We start from the raw sequence: 23834 nt of genomic DNA on the forward strand, positions 1-23834 counted from the left end.
TGGGAGCCCCCAAAGTCCTCCCCTAAGCCCCCCCAAAATCCCTTTCTGACCACCCAAACCCACCTCAGACCTCCCCCCCAAACCTTTTGTGACCCCCCCTAAACTTTCCCAGGCCCTCTGACTCCTCCCAGACCCTCCAAAATTCCACTTCTCCCCCCCCAGCTCCCCCCCCAATCCCTTTGTGACCCCCTCCCGCCACCCCAGTGTCCCCAGTCTGGCCCAGTTCGCCCAGTGCAGGGTCCCGTCTGTGTCACTGCTGCTCTCGGGGGTCCCTCGGGGGCCACCTGGTGGTGGTGACGCGGCGCTGCAGGGCCGGGGGGGTCAAAGCGGGGACAGCGAGACATGGGGGGGACACAAGGGGGGGGAACGGGTGACATGGGGACAGAGTGACAGAAAGGAGGGACACGGGGACAGGGGAGGGACACGGGCCGGGGGGGGGTCTGTGACAGTGACTTGGGGACAGCGGCGGTGGCCGTTGGGGGGGGTCCCTGGGGGGAAGCCCTTTAGATGGAGCAGGGGGGTCCCGGGGGGCGTTTGGGGACACTTCGGTGACACCGCCGGGGGGTAGTTGGTGACACGGGGGGGGGTGGCACTGCGGTGACATTGGGGGGGGGGGGGGGGGGGCGGTTTGGGCCCTGCGCCGCCAGGGGGCGCCCTCGCTCTGCCCAGTCCCGGCCCGGCCCCGCCCCTCGCAGGGGAGAAGGGGCGTGGCTTGTGCAGACCACGCCCCCTGTGCGCCCACGTGGGTCCCACGCGCGTTCGCGTCCCCGGGATGGGGACCCGCCGCAAAGCACCACGGGAAAAACCCGCAGACAAAGGGCCGAGCGCGGGGCACGCCGGGAAAGGGGCGGGGCGAGGGGCGGAGCCACGCCCGCAATTTATGAATGGGCTGCGGGGCGATGGGCGGGGCTTGAGGGGGCAGTGGGCGGGGTTTGGGGGACAGTGGGCGGGGTTTGGGGGTCGCGGGGCGTGGCCTCTCCGCGCGCGGCGGTGACACCGGCGGGGCGCGCGCTCAGGTGGGCCCCGGGGCGGCCGCGGTGACGTCACGCGAGCCCGAGTGACGTCACGGGGGTGTGCGGGAGGACAGGGAGGGTCCCCCGTCCCCCCCCCCCCCCGTGTGACGCTGTCCCCGCCGTGTCCCCAGGAGGGACCGATGGAGGGGCCGCGGCCCGAGCTCGGGGCGCGCTCGGAGCAGCAGGAGGAGGGTGGTGATGATGATGATGGTGATGGTGATGCCGAGGAGGAGGAGGCCGATGAAGGCCTGGCCGGGCGGTTCCTGGCGCTGGAGCGGGCGCTGAGCGAGGGGCTGAGGGCGCTGCTGCCCCCCGGGCCCCCCGTGAGCCACGTGTACGACCCCCTGGACTACGCCGGGGACCCCCACGGCGACTTCGTGCGGCGCTTCCTGCGCTCCCCGAAACGAGTCCTGTTCCTGGGCATGAACCCGGGGCCCTTCGGCATGGCCCAGACCGGGGTGGGTGGGCTGGGGGCACGGGGGGCACGGGGTGGGGGGCTCGGGGGCTTGGCTCAGCCTGACAAGTCTCAGAGGAGGCAAACTGAGGCCTGGGGCATGGCCAGAGGGTCCCAACCCATCCCTGGGGGTCTCAGGAAGTCCCAACCCATCCCTGGGGGTCTCAGGAAGCCCCAACCCATCCCTGGGGGTCCCAGGAAATCCCAACCCATCCCAGGGGGTCTCAGGAAGTCTCAACCCATCCCAGGGGGTCTCAGGAAGTCTCAACCCATCCCAGGGGGTCCCAAAGGAGGAAAACTGAGGCACTGGGAGGGTTTTCAGGGTGTCTGAGTGTCCCAATCCATCCCTTGGGATCTCAGAGAAAAAGAACTGGGGCACTGGGGGGGTTTCAGGGTGTCCGAGGGGGGTTTCAGGGTGTTCAGGGGGGTTTCAGGGTGTCTGGGGGGTCTCAGGGTGTCCGTGGGGGTTTCAGAGTGTCCAGGGGGGTCTCAGGGTGTCCGGGGGGGGGGTTCAGGGTGTCCAGGGGGATCTCAGGTTGTCCGGGTGGGGTCTCAGGGTGTCCGGGGAGGGTTTCAGGGTGTCCAGGGGGGTTTCAGGGTGTCTGAGGGGGTTTCAGGGTGTCCGGGGGGGGTTTCAGGGTGTCCGGGGGGATTTCAGGGTGTCCGGGGGGGGTCTCAGGGTGTCCGGGGAGGGTTTCAGGGTGTCTGAGGGGGTCTCAGTGTGTCCAGGGGGGTTCAGGGTGTCCGGGGGGGGTCTCAGGGTGTCCGGGGGTGTTTCAGGGTGTCTGAGGGGGTCTCAGAGTGTCCGGGGGGGGTTTCAGGGTGTCTGAGGGGGTCTCAGTGTGTCCAGGGGGGTTCAGGGTGTCCGGGGGGGGTCTCAGGGTGTCCGGGGAGGGTTTCAGGGTGTCCGGGGGTGTTTCAGGGTGTCTGAGGGGGTCTCAGGGTGTCCGGGGGGGGTCTCAGGGTGTCCGGGGGGGTTTTCAGGGTGTCCAGGGGGATTTCAGGGTGTCCGGGGGGGGTCTCAGGGTGTCGGGGGGGGGGGTTCAGGGTGTCCGGGGGGGTCTCAGGGTGTCGGGGGGGGTTCAGGGTGTCCGGGGGGGTTTTCAGGGTGTCCAGGGGGATTTCAGGGTGTCCGGGGGTCCCAGTCCAGCCCATGGGGGTCTCAGGTGGGGCACGCTGAAGCACAGGGGTGGTTTGCAGGGGGTGCCTGGGGCGGGGGGTGGTGGATTCCAATCCATCCTTTAGTACCCAAACTGATGCCCGGGGAGGATTCCAATCCATCCCTTGGTACCCAAACCGATGCCAGGAGCGATGCCGGGGGGGGGGGGGGGGGATTCCAATCCATCCCTTGGTACCCAAACCGATGCCAGGAGCGATGCCGGGGAGGGGGGGGGATTCCAATCCATCCCTTGGTACCCAAACCGATGCCAGGAGCGATGCCGGGGAGGGGGGGGATTCCAATCCATCCCTTGGTACCCAAACTGATGCCCGGGGGGGATTCCAATCCATCCCTTGGTACCCAAACCGCTGCCAGGAGGGATGCCCGGGGTGGGTGGGGGTCCCTAGTCGGGTCCCCCCCTCCATGCCCGCCCCCCCCATGACCCGCAGGTGCCCTTCGGCGAGGCGTGGCACGTGCGGGAGTGGCTGCGGGTGCGGGGCGAGGTCCGCAAGCCGCCCCTGGAGCATCCCAAGCGGCCCGTGCTGGGTTTGCGCTGCCCTCGGGCCGAGGTGAGCGGTGCCCGCTTTTGGGGGCTCATCCGGACCCTCTGCCCGGACCCCCGCACCTTCTTCCGCCACTGCTTCGTGCACAACCTGTGCCCCCTCCTCTTCCTCGCCCCCAGCGGCCGCAACGTGCCCCCCCCGGAGCTGGCGGGGCCGCAGCGGGAGCGGCTGCTCCGCCCGTGCGGGGACGCGCTGGCCGCGGTGGTGGCGCTGCTCGGGGTGCGGCTCGTGGTGGCCCTGGGGCGAGTGGCCGAGCTGAGGGCGCGCCGGGCTTTGGCCAGCGCGGGGCTGGACGTGGAGGTGCGGGCGATCCCGCATCCCTCGCCCCGCAACCCCCGCGCCAACCGCGGCTGGGAAGGGGCGGCCAGGGCGAGGCTGGGCGAGCTGGGGGTGCTGCGGCTCTTGGGGGTCAGCGAGGGGGGAGAGGAGGGGGCGAGGGGTGGGCAGCTGGGGGGGGGTCTGGGGGGACACGGGGAGGGGGCTGGGAATGGGGGTTTCATGGCTGGGAGGGGGTTTGGGGGGACACGGGGAGGGGACGGGGGGGTGGGCAGCTGGGGGAGGGTCTGGGGGGACACGGGGAGGGGGCTGGGAATGGGGTTCCACAGCTGGGAGGGGGTTTGGGGGGACACGGGGAGGGGACGGGGGGTGGGCAGCTGGGGGAGGGTCTGGGGGGACACGGGGAGGGGGCTGGGAATGGGGTTCCACAGCTGGGAGGGGGTTTGGGGGGACACGGGGAGGGGACGGGGGGTGGGCAGCTGGGGGAGGGTCTGGGGGGACACGGGGAGGGGGCTGGGAATGGGGTTCCACAGCTGGGAGGGGGTTTGGGGGGACACGGGGAGGGGACGGGGGGTGGGCAGCTGGGGGAGGGTCTGGGGGGACACGGGGAGGGGACTGGGAATGGGGTTCCACAGCTGGGAGGGGGTTTGGGGGGACACCGGGAGGGGGTTGGGGTTCCACAGCTGGGAGGGGCTTTGGGGGGACACGGGGAGGGGGATGAGGGGGCTGGGGTTGGGGTTCCACAGTTGGGAGGGGCTTTGGGGGGGACACCGGGAGGGGGTTGGGGTTTCACAGCTGGGAGGGGCTTTGGGGGGACACTCCGAGGGGCAGGAGGGGTCCTGCCCGCAGTTTGCCAGGGTGGGCACTGGGGATAACACGACTGAGGGGTCCCTGCCTCAATTTGCCCACTCGGGAGGGGGTTTAGGGCACCACTACAAGGCAGGGGAGGAGTCCCTGCCTCAGTTTCCCCACTCAGGACGGGATTTGGGAACTGGGGCACGGGGGGTTGGGGGGTCCCTGCCTCAGTTTCTCCCCCCGGGACGGGGTTTGGGGGAATCCTTTAGGAGGAGGGGCAGGGTCCCTGCCCTGCATTCCCCAGGTGGGAATGAGGAGGGGGCCGTGGCTTGTGTGGAATAAAGGCAAGAATTGGACTGTGCTGGTGTCACTGAGCTCTGCTGGGTGTCTCTGAGGCTGTACTGGGTGTTTCTGGGCTGTACTGGGACTCACTGGGCTGTACTGGGACTCACTGGGCTGCCCGTGCGCGTTGCGGGAGCGGCGGGTGCGGCTCTGCGGGGAGGAGCCGCTAGAGAGAGACAGAGAGCTGCGGGACGGGCCGGCCCCGCACTCAGATCCGCATCCAGACACGGCCCCGCACCCAGATCCGCATCCAGACCCGGCCCCGCACCCAGACCCGGACCCGCACCCAGATCCGCACCCAGACACGGCCCCGCACCCAGATCCGCATCCAGATCCGGACCCGGACCCGCACCCAAACCTGGCCCCGCACCCAGATCCGCATCCAGACACGGCCCCGCACCCAGACCCGGACCCGCACCCAGATCCGGCCCCGCACCCAGATCCGCATCCAGACCCGGCTCCGCACCCAAACCTGCACCCAGACCCGGCCCCGCACCCAGATCCGCATCCGGACCCGGACCCGCATCCAAACCTGGCCCCGCACTCAGACCCGGACCCGCACCCAGACCTGGCCCCGCACCCAGATCCGACCCCAGACCCGGCCCCGCACCCAGACCCGGACCCGCACCCAGACCTGGCCCCACACCCAAACCTGGCCCCACATCCAGACCCACACCCAGACCCGGCCCCGCACCCAGACCCGGCCCCAGACCCACATCCAGACCCAGACCTGGACCGGGCACTGCCCCAGAGCATCCCCAGAGCTGGGGCTTTGCTGCGGGACTGGGATGTGCTGGAATGGGGTGTGGGAACTGGGATGTGGGGACTGGGATGGGCTGGAATGGGATATGGGAACTGGGATGTGGGGACTGGGTTGTGCTGGAATGGGATATGGGAACTGGGATGTGGGGACTGGGTTGTGCTGGAATGGGATATGGGAACTGGGATGTGGGGACTGGGATGGGCTGGAATGGGATATGGGAACTGGGATGTGGGGACTGGGTTGTGCTGGAATGGGATATGGGAACTGGGATGTGGGGACTGGGATGGGCTGGAATGGGATATGGGGATCAGGATTTTCAGGAATGGGATGTAGAAATTGGGATATGGGGACTGAGATGTGCTGGAATGGGATGTGAAGGATTGGGATGTCCTGGGATGGGAAGGGAGGACTGGGATGGGCTGGATTGGGATGTGCAGGATTGGGATATGGGGATTGGGATTTTCAGGAAGGGGATGTAGGAACTGGGGTGTGGGAACTGGGATGTGCTGGAATGGAATGTGGGGATTGGAATGTGAAGGACTGGGATGTGGGAAGTGGGATGTGGGGACTGAGATGTGGGGACTGGGATGTGCTGGAATGGGATGTGAGGATTGGAATGTGAAGGACTGGGATGTGGGAACTGGGATGTGCTGGAATGGGATGTGGGGATTGGGATTTTCAGGAATGGGATGTAGAAATTGGGGTGTGAACTGGGATGTGCTGGAAATGGGGACTGGCATGGGTGGAACTGGAATGTGGGACTGGGATGTGCTGGAATGGGATGTGGGGACTGGGATGTGCTGGAATTGGGGACTGGCATGGGTGGAACTGAGACGTGGGGACTGGGATGTGGGACTGGGATGTGCTGGAATGGGATGTGGGGACTGGGATGTGGGATCAGGCCACAATTCCCCCCCTTCCCGGGATCCTCCCCCATCCCAGCCACGACCCCTCCCCAGATTTGACCAAGAGTCTGATTTATCCCTCCATTTTATGTCTCTCTTAATTAGATAATTAATCTTTATTGGATCCTTTTCTTTTTTATTGCTCTTTCCCCTCCTCCTTTCCCTTCTCCAGGCCCAATTCCCACCTCTCTGGTGCTGACATTCCAGCTGCTCCTTTCATTTCCTAATGGAGATAAAAAGGAGGGGGAATAAACAAACAAACAAACAAACAAACAAACAAACAAACATCTGAAAAGCGTCTTGGAGAAATAATTTTGCTGCTTTTCCTGGCTGGAAAAAGCTGGAATTGGGAAATAAAAGCCCTTGGGTGGGAGGAAAAATAAAAAAAAAAAAAAGCTACAAACTGGTACAGTAAAAGAGACAATAAAAATGTCTTTTTTTTTTTCCCTCAGGAAAAACGTCCCTGTTTTTTTACTCCCTGTTTTGTGTGATCTTGGATTGTCCCTGGCCCAGGAAAGGCCCTGAGGATGAGGAAGAGCAGGAGGAGGGGAGGAAGGAGGAAAGAAAGAGGGAAAAGGCCCTTTGAGAGGGGGGGGAAAAAAGCCATTTTAGGTGAAAAAAAAGGTCCTTCTGAGGAGGAAAATCCCTTTTAGGGGGAAAAATCCTTTTTGGAGGGGAATAAATGTCCTTTGGGGGGGGGGAAAGAAGGGATTTGGGGCTGGGAAGAGAAACGTGGAATTGGGGAAAGGAATTTGGGGCTAGAGGAGGGAATGGGTCTGGGGGAGGGGATTTGGGGGTTTGGGAAGAGAATTTGGGGGTTTGGGGAGGGAATTTGGGGTTTGGGGAGGGAATTTGGGGGTTTGGGGAGGGAATTTGGGGGTTTGGGGAGGAAATTTGGGGGTTTGGGGAGGGAATTTGGGGGTTTGGGAAAGAAATTTGGGGGTTTGGGAAGGGAATTTGGGGGTTTGGGGAGAAATTTGGGGGTTTGGGAAGGAAATTTGGGGGTTGAGAAGGAAATTTTGGGGTTGGGGAGGAAATTTGGGGGTTTGAGGAGGGAGTTTGGGGATTTGGGGAGGAAATTTGGGGGTTGGGGAGCGAATTTGGAGGTTTGAGCCCCTTTTCTTCCCCTTATTTTATTTCCTCCCTCTTTTTCTTCCTTTCTGTCCTTTTCTTTTTCTTCCTTTTTTACCTTTTTTCTTTCCCTTCTTTTAATCTCTCCTTTTTTACCCTCATTTCCCTTTCCCTTCCCTTTTACTTTCCTGTTCTTTCCTTCTCTTTTTTCCTCCCGTCTCTTCCTTTTCTCACTTTTTCCTTTTCTTTCCTTTTATCCTTTTCCTTTTTCCCCCTTTTCCTCCCCCTTATTTTCCCTTTTCTCCCCCTTTTCTTCCTACTTTTCCTCTCCCTCTTCCTTCCTCTCCATTTCTTTTCCTCCTCTTTTCTCCCCTCCCTCTCCCTCCCCCTCAGCCCATCCCACTCCTCTGGAAAACAGTTGGAAAAACTCTATTTTGGGGTTTTTCCCCCTTCTCCTCCCTCCCAGAGCTGCCAGAAAATCTGATTTTTATGGGACACTTCCCAAGGATCCCCTTTTGCCCCTCCCAGGAAGAGCCTCCGCCCCAATTTTGGGTTGCAAAAGTGAGAATTCAGCTAAAAAAACCCAAATCAAATCAATAAATAAAGGTCGGGATTTGCCTCCTGTAACCCCGAGCTTGGCATTCCCATTTCCCGGGAATATCCATCACAATTCCTGTTAATAAGGGGCAGCCACGAGTTCATTGGCACTAAAATATTTCATTTCCGTTTATTACCATTCAATCAGCTCCGAGTTCATTGAATTTCGGGGCTGCCCCAAAACCACCCGTGGGAATTCCCAACAACTTCCCGAATCCCCCTTTTCCTTCCCTCTCCCTTTTTCCCTCCTTTCCACCGATTTTTCCCGGGAAAACACCCCCCCCTTCGCTCATCCTCGAGGCTTCTCCTCCCCACTCCCACCCCCCAGGGAATCCTTTTCCCCCTCGGCTGCCGCTCTGGATTTCATGGAAAAGCCTCTGGAATTCATTAGGCTGCAGCTCCCCCCGCGCCCCGGCGGGGAAAGGCGCCCTCGCCTTCCATCTGTTCGCGTCCCGCCGAGCCAAACACTGCAAAAAAACCGGGATTTGATTAATATTTCCAGGGCTGCGGCGCCTGCAGTTCCCTCCGGGGGCAGATGGGGCCGGGCCGGGAGGGGAAAGACGGGAAAAAATGGGAAAAGGGTTTGTTGGGTTCCCCCCCCTCCCCGTGGATTGGGAGTTTTGGGTTCAGGGGTTGGTGTTTTTTGGGAGGTGTTGGGGGGGGGGGGTTCGCTCCGAGCCGGAGTTTATAATATGGATAAAATAAATTATCTAATATCTATTATGCAGGATATAGTGTGTAATATAGAGAGAAATTAATAATAGGAGTTTATAATATGGATAAAATAGATTATCTAATATTTATTATACAGTATTTAGTAGGTATAAACTAATAATAGGAGTATAAAATATAGATAATTTATTATCTATTTTATATAATGATATATGTTATCTATTTTATATAATAATATACATTATCTATTTTATATAATAATGTAATAACTATATCAATAGAAGAATATATAACTAATATATAATGTTTATATGTAATAAATGCATTATATGTATATAGTATATTATATATTTTACACATAATAAATACATCCCACTCCCCCCAAAAAAATCTCTTGCAAATCGTTATTTTCCCCCATAATTGATGAGTTTTGGGATGGAACAACATCCCCCCCCCCCCCCCCAGGTGCTCCCTCGTCCCAAGGGGGATCTTTGGGGGCTTTGAGGCTCCATCGCCCCCAAACCAGCCCCATCCAGGGGCGGTTCCCCCGCCGGGCCCTCCCCGAGCCCCTCTCGGGCTCTGCTCGGCCCTCCCGTCTCGGCTCATGAGCCTTCAAGTGTCCCCCCTGCAGCATCAGCGCTGCTGCTCCCGGGCCTTAATTAGTGTAATGAATTCCCGGGCGTTAAATGAGTGTAACGACTTTCCGGGTTGGAGCTGTGCCAGGGCAGGGACAGGGCCCAGGGAATGGCTGGGGCTGTGCCAGGGCAGGGACAGCACCCAGGAAAGGGCTGGAGCTGTGCCAGGGCAGGGACAGGGCACAGGAAAGGGCTGGAGCTGTGCCAGGGCAGGGACAGGGCACAGGGAATGGCTGGAGCTGTGCCAGGGCAGGGACAGGGCACAGGGAATGGCTGGGGCTGTGCCAGGGCAGGGACAGGGCACAGGGAATGGCTGGAGCTGTGCCAGGGCAGGGACAGCACCCAGGGAATGGCTGGGGCTGTGCCAGGGCAGGGACAGCACCCAGGGAATGGCTGGAGCTGTGTCAGGGCAGGGACAGGGCACAGGGAATGGCTGGAGCTGTGCCAGGGCAGGGACAGCACCCAGGGAATGGCTGGGGCTGTGCCAGGGCAGGGACAGGGCCCAGGGAATGGCTGGAGCTGTGCCAGGGCAGGGACAGGGCACAGGGAATGGCTGGAGCTGTGCCAGGGCAGGGACAGCACCCAGGGAATGGCTGGGGCTGTGCCAGGGCAGGGACAGGGCCCAGGGAATGGCTGGAGCTGTGCCAGGGCAGGGACAGGGCACAGGGAATGGCTGGAGCTGTGCCAGGGCAGGGACAGCACCCAGGGAATGGCTGGAGCTGTGCCAGGGCAGGGACAGGGCCCAGGGAATGGCTGGAGCTGTGCCAGGGCAGGGTCAGGTTGGATCTCAGGGAAAGGTCCTTCCCGCAGAGGGTGGTGGGCACTGACCAGGCTCCCCAGGGCAGTGGGCACAGCCCTGACCCTGCCAGAGCTCCAGGAGGGCACAGGGTGGCACTCTGGGCATGGTCCTGTGCAGGGCTGAGGGTTGGACTCGATGGTCCCTGTGGGTCCCTTCCACATCAGCACATCCTTTGGGTCTGTGGGTCGGTGTCTCTGTGGGTCAGTGGGTCTGTGTCTCTGTGGGTCGGTGTCTCTGTGGGTCGGTGGGTCAGTGTCTCTGTGGGTCGGTGTCTCTGTGGGTCAGTGTCTCTGTGGGTCGGTGTCTCTGTATCTCTGTGGGTCAGTGGGTCGGTGTCTCTGTGGGTCGGTGTCTCTGTGTCTCTGTGGGTCGGTGTCTCAGTGTCTCTGTGTCTCTGTGTCTCTGTGTCTCTGTGGGTCGGTGTCTCTGTGTCTCCGTGGGTTGGTGTTTCTGTGTCTCTGTGGGTCGGTGGGTCAGTGTCTCTGTGGGTCAGTGTCTCTGTGGGTCGGTGGGTCGGTGTCTCTGTGGGTCAGTGTCTCTGTGGGTCGGTGGGTCGGTGTCTCTGTGGGTCAGTGTCTCAGTGTCTCTGTGGGTCGGTGTCTCTGTGGGTCAGTGTCTCTGTGTCTCTGTGGGTCGGTGTCTCAGTGTCTCTGTGTCTCCGTGGGTCGGTGTTTCTGTGTCTCTGTGGGTCGGTGGGTCAGTGTCTCTGTGGGTCGGTGTCTCCGTGGGTCGGTGTTTCTGTGTCTCTGTGGGTCGGTGGGTCAGTGTCTCTGTGGGTCGGTGTCTCTGTGGGTCTGTGGGTCGGTGTCTGTGACTCCCGGGCCCATCCAGGCGGGAACGCCGCGGGCACCCGGAGGCAGCCCCGGGAGCAGCTCCCTGTGGATCTCTCGCTGTATTTACGGCCCAGGGGGGTCCATCCATCTGCGGCCGCCGCGCGGCCGGTCCCGGCAATCACCTACAAGTGGCGTCGCTCGTTAATGGGAATTAGCTCTGACCTCGGGATTTATGTCCCTCTCCCCTCCGGGAGTGCCCAGCCCTTGCCAAGGCAGAGACATGGGAAGAGCCAGGAGGTGGCAGCGGCAGGAAATCACTGCCCAGGGCAGAGCTGGGACTGCCCCACAGCAGCTCCCGGCCCCACAGGGCTGGGGGGGCTGCGGGTGGGAGGGAGGAGAGTTCCAGATCCCTGAGAGCCGTGAATGGTGTGTGGGCAGGGGGAGGTGGGGAGGGAGGGAAGAACAGAGAGAGGGAGGGAGGGAGGGAAGGATGGAGGGATGGAGAGATAGAGAGATGGATGGAGGGATGGATGGAGGGATGGATGGATGGAGGGAGGGATGGAGGGATGGATGGAGGAATGGAGGGACAGAGAGATGGATGGAGGGATGGATGGAGGGATGGATGGAGGGAGGGATGGAGGGATGGATGGAGGAATGGAGGGACAGAGAGATGGATTGAGGAAGGGAGGGAGGGATGGAGGGAGGGATGGAGAAGACACCATTCACCATTCTCCCTCCTCCCCATGGTGCCATCAACCCTTCCCTTGCCATCTCATCAACCCTTGAGCTCCATCCTCTTGCAAGAAGCCCCAGGGGTTCTCCATGAATGGAGAGAATTGGGGTCCCTCTCCCCCAACTCCCAGCCTCCCACTCCCACCCAGGAGACTCCCAGGTGCCCCCTCCTCCCTGTGCCCCAGGAGCAATCCCAAGGACAGGCAGTGGCATCCAGGCTGTGCCGGGCAGGGAAGGACGTTCCCCTGCACAGGCCAACGCTCCACTGGGCTCCTGCAAATTGCAGAGCAGCCCCAAAGCCCAGGCTGCTCACCCACCCGTGCCCTGAGTGACTCCTGGCATATTAATGCCATCCTGGAACATCTTGCTCTTTTCCAGGCGCTGATACCTTGTCCTCTCTCTCTTTTATGGCTCACGACTGGGTTGCTGCGTGTCTCCATCCCCCTCATCGCTCTCAGGGAGAGCCACTGGAGCAGCAAGAAATATAATTAGAAATCTAAATATGACAGAGCTGCTGCTCCCCCAGAGCTGGTGCCATAAACCACCCAGGCTGGGATTGTGCTGCTGGAGCGAGTGGGGCTGGAGCGACGCCCACGCCGATGGATGGAGCTCCTGATTGCCCCGAGACTGCCCCGAGGCTGCAGTGACCTCCTGTCACTGTGGGTCACTCACTGTGTCCTCCATCAACCTGCAGGTTGGGTCCCTTCCCCTCCAGGTGTTGGGTCCCTTCCCCTCCAGATGTTGGGTCTCTTCCCCTCCAGGTGTTGGGCACCTTCCCCTCCAGGTGTTGGGTCCCTTCCCCTCCAGATGTTGGGCGCCTTCCCCTCCAGGTGTTGGGTCCCTTCCCCTCCAGGTGTTGGGTCCCTTCCCCTCCAGATGTTGGGTCTCTTCCCCTCCAGGTGTTGGGCACCTTCCCCTCCAGGTGTTGGGTCCCTTCCCCTCCAGGTGTTGAGTCCCTTCCCCTCCAGATGTTGGGCACCTTCCCCTCCCTGGCAGATGTTTCAGGGTTAGAGGATCTGGGTCCTGGGGGCTCCGACCTCACCTGGAATTCAATGATCACCCACACTCAGACATGAGGGATGGTCAGGGCAGATTCCAGTGGGGGATGGACCTTCCCAGAGCCGAGGGATTCAGATCCAGGCCATGGAATCACAGGATATTCTGAGCTGGAAGGGACCCACAGGGACTATGGAGTCCAACCCTCAGCCCTGCACAGGACCATGCCCAGAGTGCCACCCTGTGCCCCAGAGGATCATCCAAACCCTCCTGGAGCTCTGGCAGGGTCAGGGCTGTGCCCACTGCCCTGGGGAGCCTGGTCAGTGCCCACCACCCTCTGGGGGAAGGACCTTTCCCTGAGATCCAACCTGACCCTGCCCTGGCACAGCTCCAGCCATTCCCTGGGTGCTGTCCCTGCCCTGGCACAGCTCCAGCCATTCCCTGGGTGCTGTCCCTGCCCTGGCACAGCTCCAGCCATTCCCTGGGTGCTGTCCCTGGTGCCCACAGGGCAGAGCTCAGTGCCAGCCCCTCCTCTGCCCCTCCCTGCACTGTGGTTTCCCCTCAGCCTCACACACCAAATGCCTTCAGTGCCCTCAGTGCCCCTCCAGACCCTTCCCCACCTTCCCTGCCCTCCTTTGGACACTCTCCAAGAGCTTAATGTCGTTATTTTGTTGTCCACTGGATCTGCTCTGCTTTGAACAGAGTTAAGCCAAACTCTTCCCAGAGCAGCAGAGCCCATTCCCACCTGTCCCCCTGATGTCCCACAGGGAGTGGCTGCTCTTCAGGGCCCTCCAGGAAGGCGGTGGGTGAGGTGGGAGGTGAGGGGAGAAGGTTCTTGGAGGTTTCCCGGGAAACTTCCACAGCTCTCACAGTCCTGGACACTCCCCTGTTCCATCCTGAGGCATCATCCCCATGGATGAATCTTGGGATTTCATGGAACAGAAAAGAACAGAATGGTTTGGGCTGGAAGGACCTAAAAGATTCTCCCTTTCCCTTCCCTTCCCTTCCCTTCCCTTCCCTTCCCTTCCCTTCCCTTCCCTTCCCTTCCCTTCCCTTCCCTTCCCTTCCCTTCCCTTCCCTTCCCTTCCCTTCCCTTCCCTTCCCTTCCCTTCCCTTCCCTTCCCTTCCCTTCCCTTCCCTTCCCTTCCCTTCCCTTCCCTTCCCTTCCCTTCCCTTCCCTTCCCTTCCCTTTTGATCCCAAATGACCTGGATGGGGATGAATCTTCCCTGCTCCAAACATCTCCAGCCTTTCCTCCAGCCAAGGGAAACCCCTTTAAACCTCCAGGTTTAAATTTAAGCCTCTGCCTTTCCCGTGGTATCCATTTCTCCCTGAGGATCCATTCCTGTGGGATCTGCTCCTACAGGACACATTCCCATTGGATCTGTTCCTAAAGGATCCCTTTCAGTGGGAGCTGCTCCTCCAGGATGCTCTTCCCTGGGATCCATTCTTATGGGATCTCTTCCTAGGTGATCCATTCCTATAGGATTTGCTCCTCCAGGATCCATTCCCATCGTGTGCATTCCCACAGGATCTATTCCCCCTTCCCCTGCTTGTCCTCAGGGGTCTCTTTTTCCCCCCACCCAGGGAGGTGCCAACAGTTGGAGTCTGGAGTCTGATGGAACTCCCAGGAGAGGGGAAAAAGCAGGATTTCCCCCTGGTTTTCCCAGGAAATCCTCCTGTCCCTGCCATCCCAGGAATGCAGCCAAGTGCTCCGTAACCACCCAGACACTTCCACTGCTGCTGAGCTCACTTTTATTTAAGGGCCATGGACTGCAGGAGGGAACGGAGCCAAAATATGCATGAAATGCCCTCAGCCTTCCCAGCGTTGACTCTTCACTGGGAGCGACTTCCAGAGCACGGAGAGATCCTTGTTTTTTTATGGCAACAATTATGTTAACGAGAACATTATTAAACTGCACGAGAACAACCCTTAAATCAACCCAGAAAGTCCCTCCATTGTGCAAATCAGCTCATCCCACCCCTGCCCAAAAAGGATCTGTTGGAGACACCCCAAACCCCCCCGAGTTCAGCAGATCCCTCCGGTTTCCCCCTCCCTCTCTTTATAATTTTTTTTTTTAAAGAAGATTATTTATGGTTTATTTTAGACACCAGATCATTTGGCGCTTGTTTCATCAATTTGTCACTGTTTTTATTGTCACCAATTGCCCATAACTGGGGCGCATTTAAAATGTCATTGATCTTGATATTATGGTGTCATAATCTGACAGTAATAGTTGTATCTTGTACGGAAAACCCACTTCCCAAGATGGATGGCTTTCACCACACCAATTATATTCTGTCCATCTCCATGATAAAGGGAGCGTTGGAGGCATCTCGTGGAGAAATTAGAGATCTTTTCAATTATTCCCTTTATTTTAGAGGGTCACGTGGCTGATTAACAACTTTTTTACTTCTCTTATTAACCGGCGAATTTTCGGCGCTCAACTCCCCACGTTGGAATTTTGCCAATGGAATTAAAGGTGTCCAAGGCTTTGCATGATGCTCTCTACTTGTTTCCAATCTTTCTTGCTCTCCCTGGAAGTCAGGGAGGGTTTTTCTTTTCTTTTCTTTTCCTTTTTTTTTTTTTTTTGGGGTTCTTTGAGACTTTTCCCCTCCTTTTTTCCCTGGAATCCTGAACTCAGCCAGGATTTCCACTGAGGCTCCGGGTTATCGTGGTTGGAGGGAGTTCTGGAATGTGAAATGTCCTGTGGAAAGGAGGGGATGAGCCTTGGGGGACCTCCAGGATGAGTGTGGACATCTCCAAACCTCCTCCAAAGTCCAGTCCTCAGCCAAGGGGTCATCCCTGGCCCCACATTGCTGGTCCTGCCTCATTCAGGGGGGACACAAAGAGGGTCTGCTCAAGCCCTTGCTGGGGTGGGACCACCCTGGTCCTTGGCTTGGCCATTCTGGGGGAAAACAAGCTGGGGTTGGGTGGAGTTTGGTCAACTCTCTTTGGCTGGTGGGGCTTGGACTTCACAAGGGAGATGCTGCTGCTGGGAAGGAACATTCCAATGACACCCCAAGGATGAGCCCCCACCCCAGGGGAGGCTCCCAGGTCTCCTCCTTGGCCACCAAGGCAGGTTTGGGGACCAGCTGAGAGCAGCTGGTGGCGCCTGCACAGTCCCAGGGAGGTGAGAAGGCTCCAGCTGAAGTTCAGCTTCCAAGGGCTCAGACACCGTTCCCTGGTGGAAGGTCTTGGGCTCTGCAGGTGCCAAACTCCCTCTGCTGCCTTTGGGGTCTGGGAGTGGCTGATTCCACCTTTTGGCAGCCAAAAGGACCTCCAGGTGGTGGTTGGACTAAGGACAAAGGGAAGGAGCCCCCACTTCAGCCTGGCCCCAACCCTGCCCTGCCCCCAGGACAGATCCCAACCCCTCGGGTTGTTCTCACAGCAAAGTCCCCTCCTTATAACACAGAAAGTCACCAAAAAGAGTGGGGGGGTTGCTGGTTTTTTTCCTTCCTCTGAGCTCTGCAGCAGAGAAACTGGAGCAGCCCCAGGACCATCCCACCCACACCCCAAAACATCAGAGCACCTGGTGATGGTCAGTCCAAATTAGTGAAGACATAATTAGCTTTTAGGTGAATATTAAAACATTCATAATTCCCTCAAGTTCAGTATTTTGAGGCTTCTTTGTGATAAAGGCCCCCAAGTCCTGCTTTAGATGCAGGAGAGGAGCCTCAATTTCCCCTGGAAAGATAAAGTTTCTCCTCTTCTCATCTACAGCAAAACTTGCTCTAAAATGGAAGAGGCAAAGACCCTCCAGAGACGGCTGGAAATTCATCCCAGGAATTTAAAGCAAACCTCAGGCTTTAAATGTCTGGGCTCAGCAGAGCAGGGAAACGTTTGCTTAACTTTAAGCACTGCTCAACCCCCACAGGATCCTGGAGCTGCCAGAGGCTTCTCCTGCCCAGTTTGCCCATCATGGGAGCAGAACTGGGGCTGGCAGAGGCTTCTCCTGCCCAGTTTGCCCATCATGGGAGCAGAACTGGGGCTGCCAGAGGCTTCTCCTGCCCAGTTTGCCCATGGTGGGAGCAGAACTGGGGCTGGCAGAACCTTCTCCTGCCCAGTTTGCCCATGGTGGGAGCAGAACTGGGGCTGGCAGAGCCTTCTCCTGCCCAGTTTGCCCATCATGGGAGCAGAACTGGGGCTGCCAGAGGCTTCTCCTGCCCAGTTTGCCCATCATGGGAGCAGAACTGGGGCTGGCAGAGCCTTCTCCTGCCCAGTTTGCCCATCATGGGAGCAGAACTGGGGCTGGCAGAACCTTCTCCTGCCCAGTTTGCCCATCATGGGAGCAGAACTGGGGCTGCCAGAGGCTTCTCCTGCCCAGTTTGCCCATCATGGGAGCAGAACTGGGACTGCCAGAGCCTTCTCCTGCCCCCTTTGCCCATGGTGGGAGCAGAACTGGGACTGCCAGAGCCTTCTCCTGCCCAGTTTGCCCATCATGGGAGCAGAACTGGGGCTGGCAGAACCTTCTCCTGCCCAGTTTGCCCATCATGGGAGCAGAACTGGGACTGCCAGAGCCTTCTCCTGCCCAGTTTGCCCATCATGGGAGCAGAACTGGGGCTGGCAGAACCTTCTCCTGCCCAGTTTGCCCATCATGGGAGCAGAACTGGGACTGCCAGAGCCTTCTCCTGCCCAGTTTGCCCATGGTGGGAGCAGAACTGGGGCTGGCAGAGCCTTCTCCTGCCCAGTTTGCCCATCATGGGAGCAGAACTGGGACTGCCAGAGCCTTCTCCTGCCCAGTTTGCCCATGGTGGGAGCAGCACTGGGGCTGCCTGTGAGCCCAGGGTTGGGCAAACGGGGCTGATGCCACAACAAGATTTATGGGAGGGGAAGGGACCTGCTTTCTTTGCTGTGATTAATAAGGAGAAGACAAGAAACCTCCTCAAAGCCTCGGTGGAGGCATTTCCCCTCCTGCTGCCAGGCCTGATGGGTCATTTACAGCCGAATTCCAGCGTGATCTCTGCAGCAGATCCCATTCCTTGGGGGCCTGCAGGGTCCCATCCTGCCTCTGGCCTCCTGTGGGCCAAATTCCCCCACCTTGGCCACGTTTTGGTGGCTGCAGGAGTCACCCAGACTGGGAAAGTCCTGTCCCTCCAGCCCGACCCAGCGTGTGATGGCCCTGGTGGGATGTCTGGGGGTCCCTGGGGGTACCGGGACCAGGTGGCTGCTGAGGAAACCTGAGGAAATCAGGGTGTGACCTCTGGAAAGGCCCTGGGGGTTGGTCAGTGCCAGCAGAGAGGGGGCAGATACCTTGGACCCCTCCAGGGCTGCTGCCTCCTCTGCTCTGCCCTGCCCAGGGGTGGGTGTCCCACCAACCCAACCCCTCCAAACCTCTCCCCAGGGGATTTGCTTTCCAGTTTGCCTCTCTCTGACAGACCAAAGGCCCCTCAGAATCCCATTTCCCACCCACAGGACCCTCTTCCCTCCATGCAGGGAGTGTGTGTTGGTCTCAGTTCCACCAGAGACAAAGGGATGCTCTGAGAAGGGATTGTCCAGGTTGCTCTGCCTGGAGAGCAGCAACATCACTGACATCTCTGCTCTGTGGGCACCAGGGACAGCACCCAGGGAATGGCTGGAGCTGTGCCAGGGCAGGGACAGCACCCAGGGAATGGCTGGAGCTGTGCCAGGGCAGGGACAGGGCACAGGGAATGGCTGGAGCTGTGCCAGGGCAGGGACAGCACCCAGGGAAGGGCTGGGGCTGTGCCAGGGCAGGGACAGGGCACAGGGAATGGCTGGAGCTGTGCCAGGGCAGGGGCAGGGCACAGGGAATGGCTGGAGCTGTGCCAGGGCACAGGGAATGGCTGGAGCTGTGTCAGGGCAGGGACAGGGCACAGGGAATGGCTGGAGCTGTGCCAGGGCAGGGTCAGGTTGGATCTCAGGGAAAGGTCCTTCCCCCAGAGGGTGGTGGGCACTGACCAGGCTCCCCAGGGCAGTGGGCACAGCCCCGAGGCTGTCACAGCTCCAGGAGGGTTTGGATGATGCCCTGGGGCACAGGGTGGCACTCTGGGCATGGTCCTGTGCAAGAACTGGATGATCTTTGGGGGTCCCTTCCAGCTCAGACTCTGTGAGTCCGACTTGCCCAGAGCAGCCTCAGCCAAGCCCAAACTACACCCAGACCCACAACTGTTCCCTCCAGGTTCCCTGCCAAGCTGCCTCCCTGGGGGCAAACACATCAGCTGAGGGTGTGAATTTAGAGCAGGATGGATTAAATTGTGTTGAACCCACGTTTGGACCTTCCCCTTCCAAAGGCAGTTGGGCTTAACTCGGTTTAGCTCCGTGAATTAAACTAAACTGAATTAAACCAACTGTAATTCTGAATAAGTGTCCAGAAAAAGGGCTCCATGTGCTCCAGTTAATTCACTTTAGGGGTTGATTTGGATTAATGCTGATGGATGTGCCCTTGCAGATCTGTTGGGCTCTGCCAACACTGCTCAGTGAGGATTTACAGCCTCCCAGCTCCTCCCTGATGGAGCTGCTCCAAGATCTGAGCCCTCCCATCCTTCCAGGGGATGCTGAGCCTGGGATGGGGCCACCTTGTTGAAGGGCAGGAGTTGTCCTGCTTGGCCAACCAACCAGCACTGGGTTGAGCTGAGTGATCTTTGTCCAGTCATTTTGGGCCTATTTTGGGGACAATCCTGGTGGGTTTGCAGTGAGCACCTGGATTTTCCCCCTTCCTCAAGGCCTGAGGGGTTTGGTCTCTCTGTGTTGACTCTGGAGGAGTTTGGGTGTGAATCTCCTCATTTAGGCACAGCTCTTACATTATCAACATTACCCAAACCCCACAGGAGTGATTCATGTCATCAAATCACCCTTTCCCAACCCAAGATGAGAGCAGGGCCAGCAAGGACAGTTTGCATCCTGTGGCCTTGGCTACAGGGTAAAAGGATTGGGTGTTCTTCTCCTTTCTTGGATAAAAATGACCTCAGCAAATCCTCATCCCATCAGGGGGTTTGCTGGAACTTCTCCATCCCCCTGATCTCCTGCAGAGCCTCACAAGGCTCCATTTCACTCCTTGGAGCAAAGGAGGGCCTGGAGACGGTTGGAGAGTTCCTTTCATAAAGCTCAGCTGATTTAAGTGTGAAATGTTGGCCTGGGAAGGTTTTCTCAGCTCCTTCCATGGCCAGTGGAGGAAGATGGAGCAGGAGATGTGGGTCATCTCTCCCATCCTGCCCCTCCCCTGGTGTGGGTTCCTGGGTGTATTCCCAGGGATAAAAGGAGGAACTTGGACCCAACTCTGTGTTTTTGATGATGGGACACGAGGTGAAGCCAACCTGGAGGTCCTTCTGCAGCTCCAGAGGGCGTTGGGTTGGGCTGTGCAAGGGGAATGTGCCTGCGAGGGAAGGCTCAGGTAGGCGAATCTTAATTAACTGAGGCTTCGAGTTTAAGGCACATTAATTTAAAGTGCATTTAAAGAGCATGCAAAATGCATGCAAAGTGCACTTTGGTGCAAATGGAAGTGCTGCCCCGTCACTGGCAGGTGATTTACTGCCCTTCCCCCGCGGCGTTCCGGGCGGGATTCGGCTCCTCTTACCGGAGACGCCCTCGGGTTCATTAGCAAAGATGAGTTTCTCAGCTCGGCCCCTCCTGAGGAGCCTCTCCCCGGGCAGGGCCAGTTCCCTGCCTTGAAATGCAGCTTACGGGATGCAGCTCCTCCCTTCCCAGCGCTCCCTCCTCCCCCGCTGCAGTTGGGAAGAGGAGGGACAGCCCCTCGCAGGGCAGAGCGCTGGGGGGAATCCCATCCCACCCTCAGGCTGGTTGTTTTCCATGTGGAAATAATCCCTGGGAGATGTCCCACATCTCCCACTTGACTTCCATGGTGAGGAAAAGGAGATCCATCTCTTGGGAAGGTGAACGTGAAGGACAACCACGCTCTGGGACTCATCCTATGGAACCTCATCCCTGTGGATGGGCAGGAGGAGCAGGGGCAGAGCTTCCCCTGCCAGAACCTTCTCCAGGGTCACCTCATCCCTGTGGACAATCAGGAGGTGCCAGGGCAGAGCTTTCCCTCCCAGAACCTTCTCCAAGGCCACCTAATCCCTGTGGGATGGTCAGGGGGTGGAGAGTCAGAGTTTCCCCTCCCAGAACCTTCTACAGGGTCACCTCATCCCTGTGGATGGGCAGGAGGTGTCAGGGCAGAGCTTCCCCTCCCAGAACCTTCTCCAAGGCCACCTCATCCCTGTGGACAACCAGGAGGTGCCAGGGCAGAGTTTCCCCTCCCAGAACCTTCTCCAAGGTCACCTAATCCCTGTGGGATGGGCAGGGGATGGAGAGGCAGAGCATCCTCTGCCAGAACCTTCTCCAAGGCCACCTAATCCCTGTGGGATGGGCAGGGGATGGAGAGGCAGAGCATCCTCTGCCAGAACCTTCTCCAAGGCCACCTAATCCCTGTGGGATGGGCAGGGGATGGAGAGGCAGAGCATCCTCTACCAGAACCTCCTCCAAGGCCATCTCATCCCTGTGGACAACCAGGAGGTGTCAGGGCAGAGCTTTCCCTCCCAGAACCTTCTCCAGGGTCACCTCATCCCTGTGGATGGGCAGGAGGTGTCAGGGGCAGAGCTTTCCCTCCCAGAACCTTCTCCAAGGCCATCTCATCCCTGTGGACAACCAGGAGGTGTCAGGGCAGAGCTTTCCCTCCCAGAACCTTCTCCAAGGCCACCTCATCCCTGTGGATGGACAGGGGGTGGAGGGTCAGAGTTTCCCCTCCCAGAACCTCCTCCAAGGCCACCTCATCCCTGTGGACAACCAGGAGGTGTCAGGGCAGAGTTTCCCCTCCCAGAACCTTCTCCAAGGTCACCTAATCCCTGTGGGATGGGCAGGGGATGGAGAGGCAGAGCATCCTCTGCCAGAACCTTCTCCAAGGCCACCTAATCCCTGTGGGATGGGCAGGGGATGGAGAGGCAGAGCATCCTCTACCAGAACCTCCTCCAAGGCCACCTCATCCCTGTGGACAACCAGGAGGTGTCAGGGCAGAGCTTTCCCTCCCAGAACCTTCTCCAAGGCCACCTCATCCCTGTGGATGGACAGGGGGTGGAGGGTCAGAGTTTCCCCTCCCAGAACCTTCTCCAAGGCCACCTCCGTGTCCCCACGTGGGTGACGAGCTGCTGGCACAGGCAGGGGGTGGCTGAGCCTCTGCCCCTGACCCACGGCCTTTATTTACAGCAACAAAATCAACTCAACATCTCGGAAAAAATGCACCTCCTGCTCCCTCCATCCCTCCCTCCCTTCCTGCAGCTTCTCCCCCGCGAGCGACCAGCAACAGCCTTGTTTAGAAAAGAAAGCTGAAGGTTTTATGGATCTCATGAATCTTCCCGGGGAGCCGAGAGCCCCGACCAGGCGGCTCCGAGGAGCTCCCCCGGAGCCGTGAAGCATCTCCTTGCAAAATAAAGGTCAGCCCGAGGCGCTGAGGACCATTAAAGGCAAGGGCTGAGTGCCAAAGTCCAGGCTTTTAAACCCAAAGAGCCGAGCTCGAAGCAGGTTCTATTCTTAAACCTTGGAATGAGCTGAAATCCCCCAGCTCAGGGATGTTTTCGTAGCAAATTGGGGGTGAAAATGCCTCTTCCTGTCTTTTTATTAGGGATTTTCAAGGGAAATTGAGTCGTTTGAAGGGAAAAGCCGGGAATACTGCGGGAGCATCCCAAATATTCCGGCAAAGCCCCGGTGCTGATGCGCAAAGCCAGGAGGCTTTAAAAAAAATGAGCCAAAATGGGGCGTGAGGGGTAAATCAGCAGGAGGAAGATGCTCCCTGTGGTGATGTAACCAAAACTCCGGAGTTGCCAGGGTGAGAAAAAGGGTGGAAAATACTTGAGCTCTCCTAAACCCCAGCACATTTCACGTGAAGTTCAGCGTGAAACTCAATAATCCTTGAGCCCTCCCAGCCCTCGAAGGAGCCGCTGGGGGCTTGAAAATGCAGTGAGCAAAACTAATTAAGGTAACGAGCAGCAAGGAGGGGTTTGAGGGAGGATTTTCAGGAAGGAGTTTCGGCTCTGAGCTCCAGAGTTTGAATGAGTCTCTTCCCGGCAAAGGTGGAGGGATGAGGAACAACCAGCGGTTCCCAAGGATGGAGCCCGACAGGGCCACTCCCTCCCAGTTGGGATTTAGGGGCAGGGACGGGGATGGTGGGGATAATCCTCCCCTTGTGGTTAAGCCTTGCCTTTCCCTTCCAGCTTGACTTAGCACAGAGTTAGGCCAAGTCCCCGAACACGGAGGGATTGGATTGTTTGGGGTTGTTTTCCTGTAATCACCCGATTTGTGCCGATTCTCTCCACTGACTCCAGAGGGAGCCTGGACCAGCCACGACGAGGGACTGATATCCCAAAGAGAATTAACCTTCTCCGCCAAGGCCAGGATCAAATTTCCCACTTTTTTTTTTTACATCAGCATCCCAAAACATCCCTCTGGCCGCGACACAACCCGGGATTTATCAGGAGATTCTACCCCAAGCGGGGGTTATTGCAATCCCGACCCCGTCAGCAGGACACATTCATCTCCTCAGGATGCTGATTATTTCCCCCCTCAAGAGCAGGAGGAGGGGATGACCCCCACCCTCCTCTTCCTCCCTGACTCCTCAGCAGGGCTGTCCCAGCCCAGGGCAGGGGCTGGCAGTGGGTGCACCCACGTCCCCATCTCAAGCCCCCCGAAGTCTATTTACGATTAATAATCAAGGAAAAAGGGGAGGGGGGGGGGGGGGGTGGCTCCTGCCTGTTGCTAATTAGCACACGGAGGACGGGAGGCTGCAGGGAGCTCGTTCGCCCACGACGCTTAATGAAAGCAGCACAACCCTTCGCGTTATTTAATTTAATCGGAGAATTAATATCGGGATGGAGGGCAATCGCCCCTGCTCGGCGGGCTGGGGGAAAGGCTGCCCCATCCATCTTGCTTTCTTCCGAAGAGCATCTCAAAGGCGATTTGATTACAGGGTAATAGGTGGAGTTTGGGGGTCGCTGGGCGTCTTTTAGGGAGGGGGTTATTTTGATTTTCTTCAAGGGGTGGGAACCTCCGTCCCTGCGCCGGCGAACAAATGGAACCCGCTCGTAACCCTTCACCCCGCTCCATCCGCTGATAAAGTCGCCCCAATCTTAATTCAATCTGTAAAGATTAAGGCAGCAATAAGGAGCATCGCGGGGCTGACGTCCGCCGAGTCTCCCCGGAGCTGGTGACAAACGAGCCTGTGACAGTAATCGCCGAATTAGAATGTGCCTGGCGAGCCCCGGCGCAGCCGCCGCGCCAGCTCCGCCCGGTGCGGGTGCAAGGAGAGGTCACGCCGCGCTCCCCGCGCCTCGAATGCTAA

At 58.7% G+C, this 23834-nt stretch overlaps 1 protein-coding gene across 1 annotated transcript; it reads left to right on the forward strand.

Moving 5' to 3' along the window:
- The first annotated feature begins 955 nt into the window (after window positions 1-955).
- Window positions 956-23834, forward strand: SMUG1 (single-strand-selective monofunctional uracil-DNA glycosylase 1). The gene is made up of 5 exons (XM_071581771.1): window positions 956-1016; window positions 1145-1471; window positions 3076-3621; window positions 4815-5124; window positions 23647-23834. The coding sequence occupies exons 2-5, from the start codon at window positions 1154-1156 to the stop codon at window positions 23832-23834; spliced, it is 1362 nt and encodes a 453-aa protein (XP_071437872.1). The 5' UTR covers window positions 956-1016; window positions 1145-1153.

This window comes from Pithys albifrons, unplaced genomic scaffold (genome assembly GCF_047495875.1).
Source record: "Pithys albifrons albifrons isolate INPA30051 unplaced genomic scaffold, PitAlb_v1 scaffold_42, whole genome shotgun sequence".
NCBI lineage: Eukaryota > Metazoa > Chordata > Aves > Passeriformes > Thamnophilidae > Pithys > Pithys albifrons.